The sequence below is a fragment of the Oncorhynchus gorbuscha genome, linkage group LG20, assembly GCF_021184085.1.
Source record: "Oncorhynchus gorbuscha isolate QuinsamMale2020 ecotype Even-year linkage group LG20, OgorEven_v1.0, whole genome shotgun sequence".
NCBI classification, from domain to species: domain Eukaryota; kingdom Metazoa; phylum Chordata; class Actinopteri; order Salmoniformes; family Salmonidae; genus Oncorhynchus; species Oncorhynchus gorbuscha.
The window spans coordinates 44,754,310-44,773,005 of NC_060192.1; the positions used below are offsets into that span (position 1 = coordinate 44,754,310).

An 18,696-nucleotide genomic window follows, 5' to 3' on the forward strand; every position below is an offset into this window, starting at 1 on the left:
GACTGGGTTCAACACCCCACAGTATGACTTGTTATATTGTTATATAAAGACCTGACTGGGTCCAACACCCCACAGTATGACTTGTTATATAAAGACCTGACTGGGTCCAACACCCCACAGTATGACTTGTTATATAAAGACCTGACTGGGTCCAGCACCCCACAGTATGACTTGTTATATAAAGACCTGACTGGGTCCAGCACCCCACAGTATGACTTGTTATATAAAGACCTGACTGGGTCCAACACCCCACAGTATGACTTGTTATATAAAGACCTGACTGGGTCCAGCACCCCACAGTATGACTTGTTATATAAAGACCTGACTGGGTCCAACACCCCACAGTATGACTTGTTATATAAAGACCTGACTGGGTCCAGCACCCCACAGTATGACTTGTTATATTGTTATATAAAGACCTGACTGGGTCCAACACCCCACAGTATGACTTGTTATATAAAGACCTGACTGGGTCCAACACCCCACAGTATGACTTGTTATATAAAGACCTGACTGGGTCCAACACCCCACAGTATGACTTGTTATATAAAGACCTGACTGGGTCCAACACCCCACAGTATGACTTGTTATATAAAGACCTGACTGGGTCCAACACCCCACAGTATGACTTGTTATATAAAGACCTGACTGGGTCCAACACCCCACAGTATGACTTGTTATATAAAGACCTGACTGGGTCCAACACCCCACAGTATGACTTGTTATATAAAGACCTGACTGGGTCCAACACCCCACAGTATGACTTGTTATATTGTTATATAAAGACCTGACTGGGTCCAGGACCCCACAGTATGACTTGTTATATAAAGACCTGACTGGGTCCAACACCCCACAGTATGACTTGTTATATAAAGACCTGACTGGGTCCAACACCCCACAGTATGACTTGTTATATTGTTATATAAAGACCTGACTGGGTCCAACACCCCACAGTATGACTTGTTATATAAAGACCTGACTGGGTTCAACACCCCACAGTATGACTTGTTATATTGTTATATAAAGACCTGACTGGGTCCAACACCCCACAGTATGACTTGTTATATAAAGACCTGACTGGGTCCAACACCCCACAGTATGACTTGTTATATAAATATAAAGACCTGACTGGGTCCAACACCCCACAGTATGACTTGTTATATAAAGACCTGACTGGGTCCAACACCCCACAGTATGACTTGTTATATAAAGACCTGACTGGGTCCAACACCCCACAGTATGACTTGTTATATAAAGACCTGACTGGGTCCAACACCCCACAGTATGACTTGTTATATAAAGACCTGACTGGGTCCAACACCCCACAGTATGACTTGTTATATAAAGACCTGACTGGGTCCAACACCCCACAGTATGACTTGTTATATTGTTATATAAAGACCTGACTGGGTCCAACACCCCACAGTATGACTTGTTATATAAAGACCTGAACACCCCACAGTATGACTTGTTATATTGTTATATAAAGACCAACACCCCACAGTATGACTTGTTATATAAAGACCTGACTGGGTCCAACACCCCACAGTATGACTTGTTATATAAAGACCTGACTGGGTCCAACACCCCACAGTATGACTTGTTATATTGTTATATAAAGACCTGACTGGGTCCAACACCCCACAGTATGACTTGTTATATAAAGACCTGACTGGGTCCAACACCCCACAGTATGACTTGTTATATAAAGACCTGACTGGGTCCAACACCCCACAGTATGACTTGTTATATTGTTATATAAAGACCTGACTGGGTCCAACACCCCACAGTATGACTTGTTATATAAAGACCTGACTGGGTCCAACACCCCACAGTATGACTTGTTATATAAAGACCTGACTGGGTCCAACACCCCACAGTATGACTTGTTATATAAAGACCTGACTGGGTCCAACACCCCACAGTATGACTTGTTATATAAAGACCTGACTGGGTCCAGCACCCCACAGTATGACTTGTTATATAAAGACCTGACTGGGTCCAACACCCCACAGTATGACTTGTTATATTGTTATATAAAGACCTGACTGGGTCCAACACCCCACAGTATGACTTGTTATATAAAGACCTGACTGGGTCCAACACCCCACAGTATGACTTGTTATATAAAGACCTTTTTCTGTAGCTTAACCAACAAGGCTCATAATTTCACTATTTTATTTGTATTTATAGACGGCATACAAGTTTGTTATTAGGCAAATGACAGTTACATAATGAATTGCATTGGAGATGTTGTACCCACTGTGACTATTAAAACCCAGAAACTGTGGATGGATGGCGGCATTCGCGCAAAACTGAAAACGCCACATTTAACCATGGAAAGAGGTCAGGCGATATGGCTGAATATAAACAGTGTAGTCATTCCCTCCGCAAGGCAATCAAACAAGCAAAATGCCGGTACAGGGACCAGGTGGAGTCGCAGTTTAACGGCTCAGACACGAGACGTATGTGGCAGGGTTTACAGGAAATCAGACTACAAAAATGTTACAGATACCGTCTTTTCCCTCTGAGTATAATACAGTGCCACCATCACGGCTCGCTAACAAAGACTGCCCCCCCCCCTCCTTCTCAGTGGCTGACGTGGGCAAAACATTTGAACATGTTAACCCTCGCAAGGCTGCTGGCCCAGACGGCATCTCCATCCGCGTCCTCAGATCATGAGCAGACCAGTTGGCTGGTGTGTTTCCAGACATATTCAATCTCTCCCAGTCTACCATTGTTCCTGTACCCAAGAAGGCAAAGATAACTGAACTAAATGACTCTGGCCCCGTAGAACTCACTTCTGTCATCATGAAGTGCTTTGCGAGACTGGTCAAGGATCATATCACCTCCACCTTACCGACCACCTTAGACCCACTTCAGTTTGTATACTGGCCCAAACAAAGCAAACAGCAAATGCATCCAACAAGTTTGTCGTAACACGCTTGATGTAATCATTGTGTGCGAGCAATATGGGACCAAATACTAAACTTTTCACTATTTTAATACACATAAGTGAATTTGTCCCAATACTTTTGGTCCCCTAAAACAAATGCTGTCATTTTCTAAACGGTTCACCCGATATGGATGAAAATACCATCATTATTAAAGCTGACAGTCTGCACTAACCTCATGGTTACCATTTCAAATGCAAAGTGTTGGACTACAGAGACTAAATGAGTCCCAGTCCCAGTCATTTTGGAGCTCACTGTATGGCAACATAACTTCTTAATTCACTTGATAATGTTCTGGAAAACGGTTAGTCTGAAAAACAGTATTTACCTTCAGCTCCTGAGTCTCCTCCATACTCTGATCTAGATGACTACGAATTACCACCTAGAGAGACACAGAGAGAGAGGGGAGGGATAGAGAGAAGGAGGAGGTATGGAGAGAGGGAGGAGGGATAGAGAGAGGGAGGGGAGGAATAGAGAGAGCGAGGGGAGGGAGGGAGAGAGCGAGGGGAGGAATAGAGAGAGGGAGGGGAGGAATAGAGAGACACAGAGAGAGAAGGGAGGGATAGAGAGAAGGAGGAGGGATAGAGAGAGGGAGGAGGGATAGAGAGAGGGAGGGGAGGAATAGAGAGAGCGAGGGGAGGGAGGGAGAGAGCGAGGGGAGGGATAGAGAGAGGGAGGAGGGATAGAGAGAGCGAGGGGAGGGATAGAGAGAGGGAGGGGAGGGAGAGGGAGAGGGAGGGAGGGAGGGAGAGAGCGAGGGGAGGGATAGAGAGAGGGAGGGGAGGGATAGAGAGAGGGAGGGAGGGAGAGGGAGAGAGCGATGGGAGGGATAGAGAGAGAGTGAGGGGAGGGAGAGGGAGAGAGCGAGGGGAGGGATAGAGAGAGCGAGGGGAGGGAGAGGGAGAGAGCGAGGGGAGGGATAGAGAGAGCGAGGGGGGGAGAGGGAGAGAGCGAGGGGAGGGAGAGGGAGAGAGCGAGGGGAGGGATAGAGAGAGGGAGGAGGGATAGAGAGAGCGAGGGGAGGGATAGAGAGAGGGAGGGGAGGGAGAGGGAGGGAGAGGGAGGGGAGGGAGAGAGCGAGGGGAGGGATAGAGAGAGGGAGGGGAGGGATAGAGAGAGGGAGGGGAGGGAGAGGGAGAGAGCGATGGGAGGGATAGAGAGAGTGAGGGGAGGGAGAGGGAGAGAGCGAGGGGAGGGATAGAGAGAGCGAGGGGAGGGAGAGGGAGAGAGCGAGGGGAGGGATAGAGAGAGCGAGGGGAGGGAGAGGGAGAGAGCGAGGGGAGGGAGAGGGAGAGAGCGAGGGGAGGGATAGAGAGCAGAAGAGGAGAGAGGCTGTGTGTGAGAAATAGGAAACGCAAAGTTGATGAATACAGAGGGAAAATTGATACCTGTCTCTCTCTCTCTCACACACACACACACACACACACACACACACACACACACACACACACACACACACACACACACACACACACACACACACACACACACACACACACACACACACACACACACACACACACACACACACACACACACACACACACACACACACACACACACACACACACACACACACACACACACAGAAAGACACACAGAGAAAGAGAAATATGATCTGCACAGAGAACAACGATCTGTCCTAGAGGGAGAGCTGTGTTTGGGTGTTACCAGTTGAGAGGGAGAGATCCATTCTGTATATCTCTGGGCCTTCTTTGGACACTGTGTTAACTAACCTCCAGACGAGCTTCAATGCCATACAACTCTCCTTCCGTGGCCTCCAACTGCTCTTAAATGCAAGTAAAACTAAATACATGCTCTTCCACCGATCACTGCCCGCACCTGCTCGCCCATCTAGCACCACGACTCTAGACGGTTCTGACTTACAATATGTGGACAACTACAAATACCTAGGTGTCTGGTTAGACTGTAAACTCTCCTTCCAGACTCACATTAAGCAACAAAGCATCCTTCACTCATGCTGCCAAACATACCCTCGTAAAACTGACTATCCTACCGATCCTTGACTTCAGCGATGTCATTTATAAAATAGCCTCCAACATTCTACCTCAACAAATTGGATGTAGTCTATCACAGTGTCATCCGTTTCGTCACCAAAGCCCCATATACTACCCACCACTGCGACCTGTACGCTCTCGTTGGCTGGCCCTCGCTTCATACTCGTCGCCAAACCCACTGGCTCCAGGTCATCTACAAGTGTCTGCTCGGTAAAGCCCCGCCTTATCTCAGCTCACTGGTTACCATAGCAGCACCCAACCGTAGCAACTGGTCAACTGGAGTCAGGTGGTCAGGTGCAGGATGAGTGAATAGAAGCAGAACAGTCGGATGCAACAGCATCACAACACTCCAAAGGCGAAAGGGAATAGTGACCTAGTCAGACAACAATACAATACCAGGGGCTCAAAACAATACCCGGAAAAACACAGCCTGACGCATCACACAACAAACGTAACAAATCATTTCACACACAGACATGGGGGGGAACAGAGGGTTAAATACACGCCAAGTAATGAGGGAAATGTAAACCAGGTGTGTGGGAAAACAAGACAAAACAAATGGAAAATTACAGGGGATCGGCAACGGCTAGCAGACCGGTGACATCGACCGCCGAACGCCGTCCTAACAAGGAGGGGAACCGACTTTGGCGCTAGTCATGACAGCACCAGCCGTCAGAGCAGCTCACAGATCACTGCACCTGTACATAGAGCTCATCTGTAAACAGCCCATCCAGCTACCTCATCCCATACTGTATTTATTTATTTATCTTGCTCCTTTGCACCCCAGTATCTCTACTTGCACATTCATCCTCTGCACATCTATCAGTGTTTAATTGTTATATTGTAATTACTTTGCCACCATGGCCTATTTATTGCCTTACCACTTTTATCCTACCTCATTTGCACTCACTGTATATAGATTTTTTCTACTGTATGTTTGTTTACTCCATGTGTAACTCTGTGTTGTTGTTTGTATTGCGCTGCTTTGCTTTATCTTGACCAGGTCACAGTTGTAAATGAGAACTTGTTCTCAACTGGCCTACCAGGTTAAATAGAGGTGTTCTCAACTGGCCTACCTGGTTAAATAGAGGTGTTCTCAACTGGCCTACCAAGTTAAATAGAGGTGTTCTCAACTGGCCTACCAAGTTAAATAAAGGTGTTCTCAACTGGCCTACCAGGTTAAATAGAGGTGTTCTCAACTGGCCTACCAAGTTAAATAGAGGTGTTCTCAACTGGCCTACCAGGTTAAATAGAGATGTTCTCAACTGGCCTACCAGGTTAAATAGAGGTGTTCTCAACTGGCCTCTACCAAGTTAAATAGAGGTGTTCTCAACTGGCCTCTACCAGGTTAAATAGAGGTGTTCTCAACTAGCCTACCAGGTTTAATAAAGGTGTTCTCAACTAGCCTACCAGGTTAAATAAAGGTGTTCTCAACTGGCCTACCAGGTTAAATAGAGGTGTTCTCAACTGGCCTACCAGGTTAAATAGAGGTGTTCTCAACTAGCCTACCAGGTTTAATAAAGGTGTTCTCAACTAGCCTACCAGGTTAAATAAAGGTGTTCTCAACTGGCCTACCAGGTTAAATAAAGGTGTTCTCAACTGGCCTACCAGGTTAAATAGAGGTGTTCTCAACTGGCCTACCAGGTTAAATAGAGGTGTTCTCAACTGGCCTACCAAGTTAAATAGAGGTGTTCTCAACTGGTCTCTACCAAGTTAAATAGAGGTGTTCTCAACTAGCCTACCAGGTTAAATAGAGGTGTTCTCAACTGGCCTACCAGGTTAAATAAAGGTGTTCTCAACTGGCCTACCAAGTTAAATAGAGGTGTTCTCAACTGGCCTACCAGGTTAAATAGAGGTGTTCTCAACTGGCCTCTACCAGGTTAAATAGAGGTGTTCTCAACTGGCCTACCAGGTTAAATAGAGGTGTTCTCAACTGGCCTCTACCAGGTTAAATAGAGGTGTTCTCAACTGGCCTCTACCAGGTTAAATAAAGGTGTTCTCAACTGGCCTACCAGGTTAAATAGAGGTGAAATACAAAGATGTGTTACCAGTTGTTGTTCAGTGTTTTCTTCTCCCAGAGTCAGATTCAACGTCTCCTGCTCATCATCTGGCAGACACCCATGAAGTAACAGGGCCTAGACACGTACACACACACACACACACACACACACACACACACACACACACACACACACACACACACACACACACACACACACACACACACACACACACACACACACACACACACACACACACACACACACACACACACACACACACACACACACACACACACACAAACCAATAGCTTTCAAAACAGGTGTAGACCAACAAATGCTTACTTATGGGTCCCTTTCAAGCAGTGCAGTTAAAGACAGATTAAATGTAATAAAAATGTAAATAGTGACACGAAGAATAACAATAACATGGCTATATACAGGAAGTAGAAAATAACAAGGCTATATACAGGAAGTAGAAAATAACATGGCTATATACAGGAAGTAGAAAATAACATGGCTATATACAGGAAGTAGAAAATAACATGGCTATATACAGGAAGTAGAAAAAAACATGGCTATATACACAGGAAGTAGAAAATAGCATGGCTATATACACAGGAAGTAGAAAATAACATGGCTATATACAGGAAGTAGAAAATAACATGGCTATATACAGGAAGTAGAAAATAACATGGCTATACACACAGGGAGTAGAAAATAACATGGCTATACACACAGGGAGTAGAAAATAACATGGCTATACACACAGGGAGTAGAAAATAACATGGCTATACACACAGGACGTAGAAAATAACATGGATATATACAGGAAGTAGAAAACAAGATGGCTATATACAGGAAGTACCAGGGGAACGAGGTAATTGAGGTAGATATGACCATAAACAGTGCATTCGGGAAAGCATTCAGACCCCTTGACTTTCTCCACATTTTGTTACGTTACAGCCTTATTCTAAAATTGGAGTGTATGTGTGTCAGTATGTGTGAGTGTAGAGTCTAGTGTGTGTGTTGGGGTGTCAGTATGTGTGAGTGTGTGGGTAGAGTCCAGTGTGTGTGTTGGGGTGTCAGTATGTGTGTGTGTAGAGTCTAGTGTGTGTGTTGGGGTGTCAGTATGTGTGAGTGTGTGGGTAGAGTCCAGTGTGTGTGTTGGGGTGTCAGTATGTGTGTGTGTAGAGTCTAGTGTGTGTGTTGGGGTGTCAGTATGTGTGAGTGTGTGGGTAGAGTCCAGTGTGTGTGTTGGGGTGTCAGTATGTGTGAGTGTGTGGGTAGAGTCCAGTGTGTGTGTTGGGGTGTCAGTATGTGTGAGTGTGTGGGTAGAGTCTAGTGTGTGTGTTGGGGTGTCAGTATGTGTGAGTGTGTGGGTAGAGTCCAGTGTGTGTGTTGGGGTGTCATTATGTGTGTGGGTAGAGTCTAGTGTGTGTGTTGGGGTGTCAGTATGTGTGAGTGTGTGGGTAGAGTCCAGTGTGTGTGTTGGGGTGTCAGTATGTGTGAGTGTGTGGGTAGAGTCTAGTGTGTGTGTTGGGGTGTCAGTATGTGTGAGTGTGTGGGTAGAGTCTAGTGTGTGTGTTGGGGTGTCAGTATGTGTGAGTGTGTGGGTAGAGTCTAGTGTGTGTGTTGGGGTGTCAGTATGTGTGAGTGTGTGGGTAGAGTCTAGTGTGTGTGTTGGGGTGTCAGTATGTGTGTGTGTAGAGTCTAGTGTGTGTGTTGGGGTGTCAGTATGTGTGTGGGTAGAGTCTAGTGTGTGTGTATGTGTGTCAGTATGTGTGAGTGTGTGGGTAGAGTCTAGTGTGTGTGTTGGGGTGTCAGTATGTGTGTGTGTAGAGTCTAGTGTGTGTGTTGGGGTGTCAGTATGTGTGTGTGTAGAGTCTAGTGTGTGTGTTGGGGTGTCAGTATGTGTGAGTGTGTGGGTAGAGTCTAGTGTGTGTGTTGGGGTGTCAGTATGTGTGTGGGTAGAGTCTAGTGTGTGTGTATGTGTGTCAGTATGTGTGAGTGTGTGGGTAGAGTCTAGTGTGTGTGTTGGGGTGTCAGTATGTGTGTGTGTGTGTGGGTAGAGTCCAGTGTGTGTGCAGTCAATGGGTCATGCTTGACTTAGTAAAAAAAAAAGGGTCAATGTTTAGTTTATCAGTCTTTTGGCTTGGTTACTTTAGTTACCCAGACTAACTATCTTATGGCTGGGGGGTAGAAGCTGTTCAGGGTCCTGTTGGTTCCAGACTTGGTGCATCGATACCGCATGACGTACGCTAGCAGAGAGAACAGTCCATGACGTACGCTAAGCAGAGAGAACAGTCCATGACATACGCTAAGCAGAGAGAACAGTCCATGACGTACGCTAGCAGAGAGAACAGTCCATGACGTACGCTAGCAGAGAGAACAGTCCATGACGTACGCTAGCAGAGAGAACAGTCCATGACGCTAGCAGAGAGAACAGTCCATGACGCTAGCAGAGAGAACAGTCCATGACGTACGCTAAGCAGAGAGAACAGTCCATGACGTACGCTAGCAGAGAGAACAGTCCATGACGTACGCTAGCAGAGAGAACAGTCCATGACGTACGCTAGCAGAGAGAACAGTCCATGACATACGCTAAGCAGAGAGAACAGTCCATGACGTACGCTAGCAGAGAGAACAGTCCATGACGTACGCTAGCAGAGAGAACAGTCCATGACGTACGCTAGCAGAGAGAACAGTCCATGACGTACGCTAAGCAGAGAGAACAGTCCATGACGTACGCTAGCAGAGAGAACAGTCCATGACGCTAGCAGAGAGAACGCCATGAGCAGAGAGAACAGTCCATGACGTACGCTAGCAGAGAGAACAGTCCATGACGTACGCTAGCAGAGAGAACAGTCCAGTCCATGACGAACAGTCCATGACGTAGCTAGCAGAGAGAACAGTCCATGACGTACGCTAGCAGAGAGAACAGTCCATGACGTACGCTAGCAGAGAGAACAGTCCATGACGTACGCTAGCAGAGAACAGTCCATGACGTACGCTAGCAGAGAGAACAGTCCATGACGTACGCTAGCAGAGAGAACAGTCCATGACGTCCATGACGCTAGCAGAGAGAACAGTCCATGACGTACGCTACGCCATGAGCAGAGAGAACAGTCCATGACGTACGCTAGCAGGGAGAACAGTCCATGACGTACGCTAGCAGAGAGAACAGTCCATGACGTACGCTAGCAGAGAGAACAGTCCATGACATACGCTAGCAGGGAGAACAGTCCATGACGTACGCTAGCAGGGAGAACAGTCCATGACGTACGCTAGCAGGGAGAACAGTCCATGACGTACGCTAGCAGGGAGAACAGTCCATGACGTACGCTAGCAGAGAGAACAGTCCATGACGTACGCTAGCAGGGAGAACAGTCCATGACGTACGCTAGCAGAGAGAACAGTCCATGACGTACGCTAGCAGAGAGAACAGTCCATGACGTACGCTAGCAGGGAGAACAGTCCATGACGTACGCTAGCAGAGAGAACAGTCCATGACGTACGCTAGCAGAGAGAACAGTCCATGACGTACGCTAGCAGAGAGAACAGTCCATGACGTATGCTAGCAGAGAGAACAGTCCATGACGTACGCTAGCAGAGAGAACAGTCCATGACGTACGCTAGCAGAGAGAACAGTCCATGATGTACGCTAGCAGAGAGAACAGTCCATGACGTACGCTAGCAGAGAGAACAGTCCATGACGTACGCTAGCAGAGAACAGTCCATGACGTACGCTAGCAGAGAGAACAGTCCATGACGTACGCTAGCAGAGAGAACAGTCCATGACGTACGCTAGCAGAGAGAACAGTCCATGACGTACGCTAGCAGAGAGAAAAGTCCATGATGTACGCTAGCAGAGAGAACAGTCCATGACGTACGCTAGCAGAGAGAACAGTCCATGACGTACGCTAGCAGAGAACAGTCCATGACGTACGCTAGCAGAGAGAACAGTCCATGACGTACGCTAGCAGAGAGAACAGTCCATGACGTACGCTAGCAGAGAGAACAGTCCATGACGTACGCTAGCAGAGAGAAAAGTCCATGACGTACGCTAGCAGAGAGAACAGTCCATGACATACGCTAGCAGAGAGAACAGTCCATGACGTACGCTAGCAGAGAGAAAAGTCCATGACGTACGCTAGCAGAGAGAACAGTCCATGACGTACGCTAGCAGAGAGAAAAGTCCATGACGTACGCTAGCAGAGAGAACAGTCCATGACTTGGGTGGCTGGAGTCTTTTAATTTAAAAAATAAATGTTCTAGCTGGTGAAACCGTAACTATCCAGCAGGTGTCTATAATAAAGAAATAAATAGTTTTTTTAAATAGAAACATTCACATATTCCTTCTCCAATACTATTCACTAAAAATATTAAAATCGTCCTTCTCTAATAATATTCCCTAGAAACAAAGTTTAACACTTTCAACCATTTTGAATGTCCTTTTCTATTCAAAACTTTACAGTTTCCAGCTCAAATAATAAATGTATTACAAATATTGAATAAATTACCTATATAAAAAAATATACACAAATAATACGTGATCTGATGAAATTGCTTTAGAAAAGCAGCACAAGACAGGAATGTCCTCTCCCACACTCCTGTTTGTACCGAACGGTTACAGAAACAACTAGACAGGACCCAAATGTAACAGGTCTCAGTATTGGTAAACATGAATATAAACTAAACTTATTTGCAGATGATCTCAAAAATACTCAAAAAGTTCAGGTTATAAAATTAACTTGGGAAAAAATGAAATAATGGCAAAAAACGATAACTCACCATCTACAGCAGGGGTCCCCAAACTTTTTCCTGTGAGGGCCACATAACTTTTCCCTTCTCTGATGGGGGGCCGGTGTCAGTTTGTAACAGAAAAAGTGTGACGATCGTAGGGGAGCTTTAAAAATTTATTGTTTTCCAGAAAGCCACACATAACCAAATAACCCTTTCCAGGTTCTTTACAGAAAAAAGTCAGGAAACAAATAATAACACTATTAATGAAATAAATAATAACTAAATAACCCTCTCTGAGTTCTTCACAGAAAAAACAGGAAATAAATAATAACTAAATAACTCTCTGGGTTCTTCATAGAAAAAAAGCCATGGAACATTAACTTTCTGTCGTGCCATGCACAATCTTAACAGATAAAAGTTCAGCTCAGTTGTCAGAGCAGAATCTCTCTGACACATATGAGCAGTCTCTTGTGTTCCTTCCTTATAATCCTTTTGTAGGTTCCAGTAGGCTTGTAGACACCGCTGTTTGCAGCTCTCTCTCATCAACTTCCCTGTGAAAACCACAAAAGAAGCAGGTTGAGAAACTGAACTAAGTGATACAGCACCTACACAGCACAATACATTTCACTACCAGTATGGTTGTAAAGATGGATTTTATCCCAGTAGATTTTATTATGATTATATTTGTTTATGCTCAGAATGACTCATTCAAGTCAGAAAAGTGAGCTTACCTATGTATGTTCATCAGTGTGAACTGTGGGCCTGCATCTGGCTGGTGAGAAGTTGAATATCAGGTTCCATTCTAGTTACAGCCAGTCTCAAGCACTGATGCAAATGTTCATCTGTCAATCTTGATCTCATTGGGGTTTTCAGCAGTTTCATGCGAGAAAAGGTTTTCTCGCAGATATACGTGCTGCCAAAAACAAAACATTTTCATTGCGTGTTTTTTGATGTTTGGATATGTGTCGTTTGGGAGGGCGGCATAGAAGTCAATGAGACTGTTGGGCTTGAATGCGTCTTTCAGAACATCACAGTTCTGTAACTCAGCCAACTCAAACTGATATGAAGGCTGGGCTTCATCAATGTTGGCAACAAAGGGGTTCTGAAAAAGACGGATTTCTTTTGCATCAACATGTAGTTCACTGAATCGCACACTGAACTCCGCCTTCAGCATTTCCAGTGCTTCCACACACTTTTCAGCTGGGAACGGGACCGCTGGGTTCTCTGTCGACAGGTTTTGGGTAGCAGGAAGATGGACGAAGTTGCGCTTTTTCACTTGTTCCAAAAGCAGCGCTAATTTCACCTCAAATGCTTTTATGTGTGAATACATGTCGCAAATGAGTTTCCCCTCGCCTTGTAGCTGCAAGTTAAGGCTGTTAAGTATTTCTGTCACGTCTGTTAAAAATGCGAGGTGCCATTTCCATTCTGGGTCGATCAGCTCTGGGACCGTTTTGTCTTTTAAATGAAGAAATGCGTTAATTTCGGGTAGCAGCTCGTAAAAACGCCTCAAAACTCTGCCCCGGCTCAGCCATCGGACCTCTGTGTAGTACAGCACATCTCCGTGCGTAGACTCCAGTTCAGACAGGAATTCTTGGAACTGCCTGTGTTTAAGTCCCTTTGCTCTGATGAAGTTTATGCACGACACCACAACCTTCATTACAGAATCCCACGTCAACACTTTGCAGCACAGTGCTTGCTGGTGAATTAGGCAGTGGACTCGTAGCGGGGCGGTGAGACCCCTTTTTTCCAACTCCCGGTTCATGCGTCCTATTAGACCGCGAGTTTCGCCCACCATGCTAGGAGCCCCGTCAGTCGTGATGCTAGCTAGCTTTGACCAGTCCAGGTCCAACTTCTCCATGGTTTGGCACACTTTGTCAAAAATATCCTCTCCCGTTGTAGTCCCTTTGAGACTTTGGAGGGCTGCCAGCTCCTCGCATATCTCAAAGTTTGCGCTAACTCCACGAATAAAAATGAGCAGTTGCGCTGTGTCTTGCACGTCCGTGCTCTCATCCAGTGCTAATGAAAAAAAGTCAAATTCTTTCGTCTTCTGCTGCAGCTGGGCATATACATTACTCCCGATTTCTTCAACGCGTCTGGTGATTGTACTCGCCGACAGACTTACGGCATTAAATGCATCTTTCTTCTCGGGACACACCTCCTCCGCGACAGCATCCATACATCTCTTAACAAACTCTCCGTCAGTGAAAGGCTTACCGCTTCTTGCTATCAGTTTAGCAACCCGAAAGCTGGCCCGAACGGATGCCTGGTTCAGCTGAGCTTGGCGTACAAATGTATTCTGCTGAGATAGTAGTCCACTTTTTAGCTTTGAGAGTTTGTCTGCTCGTATTTGGCCTTGCAAGCTATCGTACTTGTCTTTGTGACGGGATGCATAGTGTCGGTGAAGATTGTATTCTTTGAATACCGCCACCGTCTCTTGACAGATGAGACAAACAGCCTTTTCTTTGCATTGAACAAAAAAATAATTGTTTGTCCACTGCAGGTTAAATACCCTGCATTCTGAATCAATTTTTCTCTTACCTAACCTTTTCGCCATTATTCCGTTCTCTCTTTGACAGGGCCGGGCCTAGGATTTTTTTTCTGGAGGCCAAATAGGAAAAAAATTCGATAGCGTCTCTGGTATTGTTCAGAGGGCCGGGCCAAATGTGCTGACGGGCCGTATCCGGCCCGCGGGCCGTAGTTTGGTGACCACTGATCTACAGCAATCCTTTAAGTGGACCACAAAACATATCAAATACTTAGGATGCTGAATAAGTGACAACAAATATATAACAACAACATTATTCCACTACTCAACAATATGACAGCAGATTTAATTACAGTGCATTTGAAAAGTATTCAGACCCCTTTACTTTTTCACATTTTGTTACGTTACAGTCTTATTCTAAAATAGATTAAATAAAACAAATTCCTCATCAATCTACACACAATACCCCATAATGACATCACAATACCCCATAATTACATCACTATACCCATAATGACATCACAATACCCCATAATGACATCACAATACCCCATAATGACATCACAATACCCCATAATTACATCACTATACCCATAATGACATCACAATACCCCATAATTACATCACAATACCCATAATGACATCAAAATACCCCATAATGATGCATCCTGATGCATCCTGTTTCCCTTGATCACCCTTGAGATGTTTCTACAACTTGATTAGAACCTGTGGTAAATTCAATTGATTGGACATGATTTGGAAAGTCACACACCTGTCTATATAAGGTCCCACAGTTGACAGTGCACGTCAGAGCAAAAACCAGCCATGAAGTCAAACAAGTTGTCCGTAGAGCTCCGATTATGTCGAGGAACAGATCTGGGGAAAGGTACCAAAACATTTCTGTAGCATTGAAGGTCCCCAAGAAGAAGAACACAGTGGCACCCATCATTCTTAAATGGAAGAAGTTTGGAACCACCAAGACTCTTCCTAGAGCTGGCTGCTCGGCCAAACTGAGCAATCGGAGGAGAAGGGCCTTGGTCAGGGAGGTGACCAAGAGCCCGATGGTCACTCTGATAGAGCTCCAGAGTTCCTCTGTGTTGATGGGAGACCCTTCCAGAAGGACAACCATCTCTGCAGCACTCCACCAATCAGTCCTTTATGGTAGAGGGGCCAGACGGAAGCCACTCCTCAGTAAAAGACATGACAGCCCGCTTTGAGTTTTCCAAAAGGCACCTAAAGACTCAGAACAATGAGAAACAAGATGCTCTGGTCCGATGAAACCAAGATTGAACTCTTTGGCCTGAATGCCAAGCGTCACGTCTGGAAGAAACCTGGCACCATCCCAACAGTGAAGCATGGTGGTGGCAGCATCATGCTGTGGGGATGTTTTTCAGCTGCAGGGGCTGGGAGACTAGTCAGGATCGAGGGAAAGATGAACGTAGCAAAGTACAGAGAGATCTTTGATGAAAACATGCTACAGAGTGCTCAGGACCTCAGACTGGGGCGAAGGTTCACCTTCCAACAGGACGACTCTAAGCACACATCAAAGACAACGCCCTTGAGTGGCCCAGCCAGAACCCAATCAAACATCCTGAAAATAGCTGTGCAGCAACGCTCCCCATCCAACCTGACAGAGCTCGAGAGGATCTTCAGGGAAGAATGGGAGAAACTCCCCAAATACAGGTGTGGAGGCTGTAATCGCTGCCAAAGGTGCTTCAACAAAATACTGAGTAAAGGGTCTGAATACTTATGTAAATGGCCAATCCCTTCGTCCTCATGGCTTGGTTTGTTCTCTGATATTCACTGTATCCAGTTTCTGGTTTGTTTGTTTTTCCCTAAAAAACTGTTTTCGCTTGGTGATTATGGGCTATTGTGTGTAGATTGATGAGGAAAATGTTATATTCAATCCATGTCAGAATCAGGCTGTAATTTAACAAAATGTGGAAAAGGGGAAGGGGTCTGAATACTTTCTGAATCCACTGTATTGCTTCTCCAATACTCTCTAGAAACAAAGTTTAAAACATAATCCTTCTCAGATAATATTCTCTATAAACATAAACATATTCCTTCTCAGATAATATTCTCTATAAACATAAACATATTCCTTCTCAGATAATATTCTCTATAAACAAAGTTTAAAACATATTCCTTCTCGGATAATATTCTCTATAAACATAAACATATTCCTTCTCAGATAATATTCTCTATAAACATAAACATATTCCTTCTCAGATAATATTCTCTAGAAACAAAGTTTAAAACATATTCCTTCTCAGATAATATTCTCTATAAACATAAACATATTTCTTCTCAGATAATATTCTCTAGAAACAAAGTTTAAAACATATTCCTTCTCAGATAATATTCTCTATAAACATAAACATATTTCTTCTCAGATAATATTCTCTATAAACAAAGTTTAAAACATATTCCTTCTCAGATAATATTCTCTATAAACATAAACATATTTCTTCTCAGATAATATTCTCTAGAAACAAAGTTTAAAACATATTCCTTCTCAGATAATATTCTCTATAAACATAAACATATTTCTTCTCAGATAATATTCTCTATAAACATAAACATATTCCTTCTCAGATAATATTCTCTAGAAACAAAGTTTAAAACATATTCCCTCTCAGATAATATTCTCTATAAACATAAACATATTCCTTCTCAGATAATATTCTCTAGAAACAAAGTTTAAAACATATTCCTTCTCAGATAATATTCTCTATAAACATAAACATATTCCTTCTCAGATAATATTCTCTATAAACATACACATATTCCTTCAATTATATTCTGTAGAAACAAAGTTTAAAATATATTCATTCTCCAATAATATTCTCAATCAACATAAACATATTAATTCTCCAATAATATTCTCTAGAAACATTCAAACATTCCTTGTGCAATAATATTCTTCATAAACACATTAGCTCAGTTGGTAGAGCATGGCGCTTGTAACGCCAGGGTAGTGGGTTCGATCCCCGGGACCACCCATACGTAGAATGTATGCACACATGACTGTAAGTCGCTTTGGATAAAAGCGTCTGCTAAATGGCATATATTATTATTATTATTATAATTCTCCAATAATATTCTCTGTAAACATAACGTTTAAAACATATTACTTCATCAATACTAAACATATTCCTTGTCCAATAATATTCTCTAGAAACATTCAAATATTCCTTGTCCAATAATATTCTCTAGAAACATTCAAATATTCCTTGTCCAATAATATTCTCTAGAAACATTCAAATATTCCTTGTCCAATAATATTCTCTAGAAACATTAAAACATTCCTTGTCCAATAATATTCTCTAGAAACATTCAAATATTCCTTGTCCAATAATATTCTCTAGAAACATTAAAATATTCCTTGTCCAATAATATTCTCTAGAAACATTCAAATATTCCTTGTCCAATAATATTCTCTAGAAACATTCAAACATTCCTTGTCCAATAATATTCTCTAGAAACATTCAAACATTCCTTGTCCAATAATATTCCCTAGAAACATTCAAATATTCCTTGTCCAATAATATTCTCTAGAAACATTCAAATATTCCTTGTCCAATAATATTCCCTAGAAACATAAACATATTATTTTATAGACATTTCATACACAGCTCTTATACATTCTATAAATCATTCATACCCAGACATCACCTGTGTCTCCAGACATGGTGATGTCTGGGAATGTATTAGCACATGTATTTGTCTTTGAAGATGGCTCGAACATTGTGTTTTTGTTTCACTATCCATTAGGTTACCAGAAGTTCTCACAAGAACAGTGAAACAACCAAAAACTCGAACAAGTGGGGACATTTTGCAGGTCCCCACGAGGGAAAATTCTATTTTAGGCTTAGGGGTTAGGTTAGGGGTTACAATTAGGGTTAGGAGTTACGGTCAGGTATAGTTTTAGGGTCAGGTATAGGTATAGTTTTAGGGTCAGGTATAGTTTTAGGGTCAGGTATAGTTTTAGGGTCAGGTATAGTTTTAGGGTCTGGTATAGTTTTAGGGTCTGGTATAGTTTTAGGGTCAGGTATAGTTTTAGGGTTAGGTATAGTTTTAGGGTCAGGTATAGGTTAGGGTCTGGTATAGTTTTAGGGTCAGGTATAGTTTTAGGGTCAGGTATAGTTTTAGGGTCTGGTATAGTTTTAGGGTCAGGTATAGTTTTAGGGTCAGGTATAGTTTTAGGGTCTGGTATAGTTTTAGGGTCAGGTATAGTTTTAGGGTCAGGTATAGGTTAGGGTCAGGTATAGTTTTAGGGTCTGGTATAGTTTTAGGGTCTGGTATAGTTTTAGGGTCAGGTATAGTTTTAGGGTCAGGTATAGTTTTAGGGTCAGGTATAGTTTTAGGGTCAGGTATAGTTTTAGGGTCAGGTATAGTTTTAGGGTCTGGTATAGGTTAGGGTCAGGTATAGTTTTAGGGTCTGGTATAGGTTAGGGTCAGGTATAGTTTTATGGTCTGGTATAGGTTAG

The 18,696-nt window shown here is 43.6% G+C and overlaps 1 protein-coding gene across 2 annotated transcripts in view; it reads right to left on the reverse strand.

The window, feature by feature from the left end:
• LOC124007381 (dixin-like) overlaps positions 1–18,696 on the reverse strand; it is a 100,155-nt gene that overhangs the window by 45,271 nt on the left and 36,188 nt on the right. For both annotated transcript variants that reach the window (XM_046317885.1, XM_046317884.1), the window contains exons 8-9: positions 7,021–7,107; positions 3,283–3,336 (exon numbers count right to left, since the gene is read on the reverse strand). In XM_046317885.1, the coding sequence (XP_046173841.1) occupies positions 3,283–3,336; positions 7,021–7,107 (141 nt within the window). The remainder of the gene's footprint in view (positions 1–3,282; positions 3,337–7,020; positions 7,108–18,696) is intronic.